We start from the raw sequence: 6000 nt of genomic DNA, 5'->3' as shown, positions 1-6000 counted from the left end.
TGGCTGAAGAGTGGTTTTAGCATGTTGGCCCACCTAAGGATATACTTCTAGGCGCCTTGGGGACTGCAAGACGGGTCTATGGTACTAGGTGAGGCCGTTTCGTCACTAAGTTGGTTAGGGGAGCGGTGTATGAAAACAGTACGGAAGAAAGCAGAAGGGAAATTATTTGCTTGAAGCGTGAAAGAGACAGACTGATCAGGAACGAGCTTCGGCACTAGCGTATTGTGTTTTGTTTACAAACAAAATACAGTAGACTTCCAAGATGGCTGAAGAGTGGTTTTAGCAAGTTGGCCCACCTTAGGATATACTTCTACGCGCCTTGGGGGACTGGTTGCTGAAACGCAATGTCATTTTTTTTGTATCGTTCTTCCTTGGCACCTCGGTCGTGTTTATGAGTAATTCTTTGTTGTGAAACTTAAGTACGTAATTGAAGTGAAAATCCATCGAATTTTTCAAAAGGTGTAAATTGTCGAAATAGTATCTTTGCTAAACAAAATTAAGTGCAATGGGGGCCGTCCTGGGGCTAATATCAGCAGCAAATGTGAGTTGTAGATGATGAAATTAAGCTGAAAAAAATTATTGATTTTCGTATCGGCCTTCATTATTTTGTATGTCCATTTGTTCATGTTTTTCTTCAGCTTCGACCTATCTATTTTCAAAACCTAAACCTAAATTAAATATTGTTTTCTTCTAGCTTGCATGTTGCTGCACAGGAACAGCATGTTCACTCTGTTGTTCTCTGTGTCCTTCCTCGCTCAAATCCAATTCAACCGCAACTAGGTTTATGTACGCCCTGATGCTGCTCGTGGGTGCCATCGTTGGTGCCATAATGCTTGCACCCGGATTACAAGATTTTCTCCAGAAAGTTCCCTTCTGTGCCAATTCAACATCCAGCGCTAGTCACATAATACCAAAGGGAGAAACAATCGATTGCAGTTCAGCGGTTGGCTACTTGGCTGTATATCGCATCTGTTTTGCGTTGTGCTGCTTCTTTGCGCTGTGGGCAGTCTTGATGGTGGGAGTTCGCTCCTCAAAGGATTCACGATCCGCTCTCCAGAATGGTTTCTGGGGAATAAAATTCATGATCGTTACCGGAATTGCCATCGGAGCATTCTTCATTCCAGAGAGTGGATTCGGTCCAACATGGATGTGGGTTGGTCTCATCGGAGGGTTTGCCTTCATTTTAGTCCAGCTCATCTACATTGTTGATTTCGCCCACCAATGGGCTGAAGCATGGGTTAGCAATTACGAAGAGGAAGAGTCCCGCGGCTGGTTTGCGGCATTATGTTGCGCCACTGGACTACAATACATACTCTCACTAACCGGCATCGCACTACTATTCGTATACTTCACCCAACCCGACGATTGCTCTTTGAACAAATTCTTCATTACGTTCAACATGATTCTATGTCTGGGCGTTAGCATTCTATCAATTTGGCCCAAGGTGCAGGAGTACGCGCCGAAGTCCGGTCTACTCCAGAGCTCGATGGTTACCCTATATACGGTCTTCCTGACCTGGTCAGCGGTGGCGAACAATCCAGACGTCGAATGTAATCCCGGATTCTTGGGCATCATCGGAGACAAGCAAAACAAAGTGCATTTCGATAAGACGAGCATAATTGGACTGGTCATCTGGATGTTATGCATTCTGTATTCGACTTTGCGTTCTGCCAACAACGTTTCCCGGCTTCCGGATCCCGAAAAGCAAGGTGAGTGGTGGATGGGGAGGTTTGTGTAGCTGTACTCGTTGCATTCTCATTCTTTGGTGCTTGCTTTTATCAGATGTATATTTTCGATCTATGTTCTAAATTTGGAATCCATCCGACATGCTCATTCGACTGCTCTATAACATTCACCCAAGTTCAATATACCGTGAAGTACCCATATACCACTCAGCTAAGGCAATATTCAACGTTTGTGTACTCTAAAAACTCCTGCTTACGCGTAAAAAATGCTCTTAAATGTGCTACTTGCTTGATATTTGTTCCACTGATGATGAACATACAAGTGGAAGAGTTGCTCAAACCACCTATAATGATGGAAAATATTTTGCACCTTTCGGTCCTAAATCCAAACGGGGAAAACGTCATTTTCCCAATTCCGTAATTTTTTTCAAAATATATATATATATATATATATATATATATATATATATATATATATATATATATATATATATATATATATATATATATATATATATATATATATATATATATATATATATATTATTGCGTCCGCCTGACAGGGCCGGGAGTTCAGTATTTCGACAACAATGTACATCTTCATCTAGTTTACTTAGGTGCTTGTAATCATCCGCTCTGTTTCGCTTCGAATAAAAAATCCCGCTTCAGCTTTCTTCATTTTTTCCATATATCATATCCATATTCATTTTTTCCATATAAGTGCGATTCACATACAACATCCACGTCACGTTCACGTTCCGTCGCGTCTCGTTGCGTCAATTATTCTTCCATGGAATTCCTATTGAAGCATTCACATACACCAGCAACGGCAAGTCGAACTCCCGTTGCCGGTGTATGTGAATGTTTGCATAAAAACTGCTTGGAAGAATAATTGACGCAACGAGACGGGACGGAACGTGAACGTGACGTGTATGTTGTATGTGAATCGCACTTTAGTTCCCTAAACGTTACTTGTATATACATACAGGCAAACCTTATTTTGTGCGGGAGATAGGGACCGCATAAAAAAATCGTGCAAAACTTCACCAGTAGCTTTAAAAAATCGTGTTCGGTACATATTTTGAAAAAAACTTTTTTTGTGCGGTAGATAGGGTCCGCATAAAAAAAGTTTCCCCCAAGAAAATAACTCAAATCCACGCCGTCCACTGTTCAATTTCCTTTTGTTTCCCTGCTTTGCGATGGGACATTTTGCCTTTTCGGTTGCGCGTGGCTGTTTTGTGCTTTTAGTTGCATGTCGAAACGTGTTGCTGTTAAGGCGCGTCCACATTATGCCGAATGATGCCGATCGGCCTGTACCAGGCGGTATATTCGGTTCGTTATGTAATGTGGACGCCCCATCGGATGCACGAAGCCGAAGGCCCATCGGATGCACGAAGCCGTCACGAACACACGAAGCAAAATGTCGTCAACGCTAATTTACTTCGTTTTGTTTTGGTTCGACTTTCTCGAACCGGACCCACTTGTTTCGGGTTGGATTCGGTTTGATTCGAGTCGGTTTTCGGCACGTCGGTAAGCCCGGGCGGTACGTCCACATTTATTCGGCTTTATCGGGCGGCCAAGGCCGATTGGCGTAATGTGGACGCGTCTTTAGAAATCATGTCATGCAAAAACTTAGAAAACCTTGGAGCATTTGATGGGAGAAGGGGAATGATTTCAGAAGTGGATAATTGAGACGCAAATATGCTTTTTTTTCGCACTGAAATGCATATAAACCATTGAAAAAAACTAAATGGACGATAACTTCGTTAAATATGCTTTTTTCATATAAAGGGTGTGTCACATCAAATTGCATCAGGGAAAAAACGCTGTAGAAATTCGCCCAGTAGACCGATCCTTTTGAAAATTTTAGACAGTAAAATAAAAACTATTAAACAACTTTTGGCATTTTCTTTTTATTCATACTTCGAGCCCAAGCCCGTATGCTCGCACCTCGTCCATAAGGTTCTGTACAACGTCAGGTTGTAGTTTTTTTTTAACAGAAATCCATTTTCTTTTGAAGTCCGCCTCCGATTTGACAACTTTTGGGTTCTTCCGGAGGGCCTGCATCATAATCGTCCAATATTTCTCTATTGGGCGAAGTTCCGGCGCGTTGGGCGGGTTCATTTCCTTTGGCACGAAGGTGACCCCGTTGGCTTCGTACCACTCCAACACGTTCTTTGAATAGTGGCACGAAGCGAGATCCGGCCAGAAGATGTTCGAGCCCTCGTGCTGCTTCAATAGTGGTAGTAAGCGCTTCTGTAGGCACTCCTTAAGGTAAACCTGCCCGTTTACCGTGCCGGTCTTCACGAAGGGGGCGCTCCGCTTTCCGCAAGAGCAGATCGCTTGCCACACCATGTACTTTTTGGCAAACTTGGATAGTTTCTGCTTGCGAATCTCCTCCGGAACGCTGAATTTGTCCTCTGCGGAGAAGAACAACAGGCCCGGCAGCTGACAAAGTCCGCTTTGACGTAGGTTTCGTCGTCCATTACCAGGCAATGCGGCTTCGTCAGCATTTCGGTGTACAGCTTCCGAGCTCGCGTCTTCCCCTTCCCCATGTTTTGCCTTTCGTCGCGGTTAGGAGCCTTCTGAACCTTGTATGTACGCAGGCCCTTCCCCTGCTTGGTCCGCTGGACGAATGAAATTGACAAATTCAGCTTATTGGCGACATCCCGGACCGAACTTCTCGGATCACGTCTAAACTGCTTAACTACGCGCTTGTGATCTTTTTCACTGACGGAGCATCCATTTTTGCCGTTCTTCACCTTCCGGTCGATGGTTAGGTTCTCGAAGTATCGTTTTAGTACTCTGCTGACCGTGGATTGGACGATTCCCAGCATCTTACCGATGTCCCGATGTGACAACTCCGGATTCTCGAAATGAGTGCACAGGATTAATTCACGACGCTCTTTTTCGTTCGACATTTTTCCAAATTTACGAAAAATTGACAGTGAAGCATGGCCAACGTGATCTATACACTCCTATCTGATTATAAGCGAAAGCTGAAGATATAATTCCTAAAAATTAAATTTCTACAGCGTTTTTTCCGTGATGCAATTTGATGTGACACACCCTTTACCGCACAAAAAAAAAACGAATGAGAACAGAAAATCGCACAAAAACAAATTAGCACAAAAAAAACCGCACAAAAACAGGTTTTACTGTATATTGTTCCACATTGTCTTGTCACTGGTTGCTGAAACGCAATGTCATTTTTCTCGGATTTCATTTCGATCTACAACCGTATCGTTCTTATACTCTAAAAATTACTGCTTACGCGTATAAAATGCTCTTAAATGTGCTACTTGCTTGGTATTTGTTCCACTAATGATGAACATACGGGTGGAAGCGTTGCTCAAACCACCTATAATGATGGAAAATATTTTGCACCTTTCGGCAGTCTTGGTAATGGTTACCATCGTATCACCAAGGCGCCTCTATATATACCAGGTGAAACAATCATATGAAATGAACTTTCATCCATATTGGAATTGCTGTCGGTGTTGTTTACAAACAGCTGCCGGCGGCTCACTACAAACTGCTACGACGCTTATTCGAACGATGCCTACTATGTAATCCCCTTCTTATTGAAGTGATGATGTTGCTTCACCTGTTATACATTTATATAAGCGCATTGCGTATCACTAATTATGGAGACGTATGTGCTGTGTCATTAATGAACATAATAACATGAACAGTCAAAGTACCGTCGATCTAAAAATGTCATATGACATTTCGGTTTTTTTCCGTCTTATTCATTAGCTGTTCATCGTCCCATAATTAAACAACAGTGTTCACGGGGAACGCTCACCGCTTGAAACGTTCATTCAACACATTCGCACTTGATAGGGAATAGTTTGTCGGTTGCTTTGATCTAAACAATCCGTCTATATTTCATCCATCGTGTATGGATGTATAAGTGAGAAGGTGGATGTATGTGTGCAGCTACGCTTGAATGCAGAATAAATAGAGAAGAAGAATGCATACCAACTGCAGTTTTAATGTCAAATGACATTAAAACTACAGTCAAAGTAGTCGGAATTAAAGGATGCTTATGGGCACGAATGGTACAAAGGAAATAGCATATTTTCACCGCTCTTCTGGGTACGTTCACCAGAAAGAGAGAATATATAAACGTTCAATTGATTGTCGTGTTTGCGGCTGTGCGTTTATTTCAGAGGTGACTGTTGGAACCGAGCAATGCTTTCTTGGTCACATTCGCAATACATAGCTGTGACTCTCGCGCAAGAGCAGTATGTGATGGTTGAGAGAAATGTCCACCGTTTACAACACTGCCTTTCGGTCCTAATTCCAACCG

The 6000-nt window shown here is 42.7% G+C and overlaps 1 protein-coding gene across 2 annotated transcripts in view; it reads left to right on the top strand.

Annotated features, from left to right (window-relative positions):
• Window positions 1-343: 343 nt before the first annotated feature.
• The window catches only part of LOC129774843 (serine incorporator 1), a 32769-nt gene continuing 27112 nt past the window's right edge, over window positions 344-6000 (top strand). For both annotated transcript variants that reach the window (XM_055778858.1, XM_055778857.1), the window contains exons 1-2: window positions 344-541; window positions 695-1709. In XM_055778858.1, coding sequence (XP_055634833.1) covers window positions 506-541; window positions 695-1709 — 1051 coding nt within the window. In that variant the 5' untranslated portion in view covers window positions 344-505. The remainder of the gene's footprint in view (window positions 542-694; window positions 1710-6000) is intronic.

The sequence above is a fragment of the Toxorhynchites rutilus genome, chromosome 3, assembly GCF_029784135.1.
Source record: "Toxorhynchites rutilus septentrionalis strain SRP chromosome 3, ASM2978413v1, whole genome shotgun sequence".
Lineage (NCBI taxonomy): Eukaryota > Metazoa > Arthropoda > Insecta > Diptera > Culicidae > Toxorhynchites > Toxorhynchites rutilus.
Note: the sequence above shows the minus strand (reverse complement) of the source record. Positions and strands in the feature narration are given on the sequence as shown.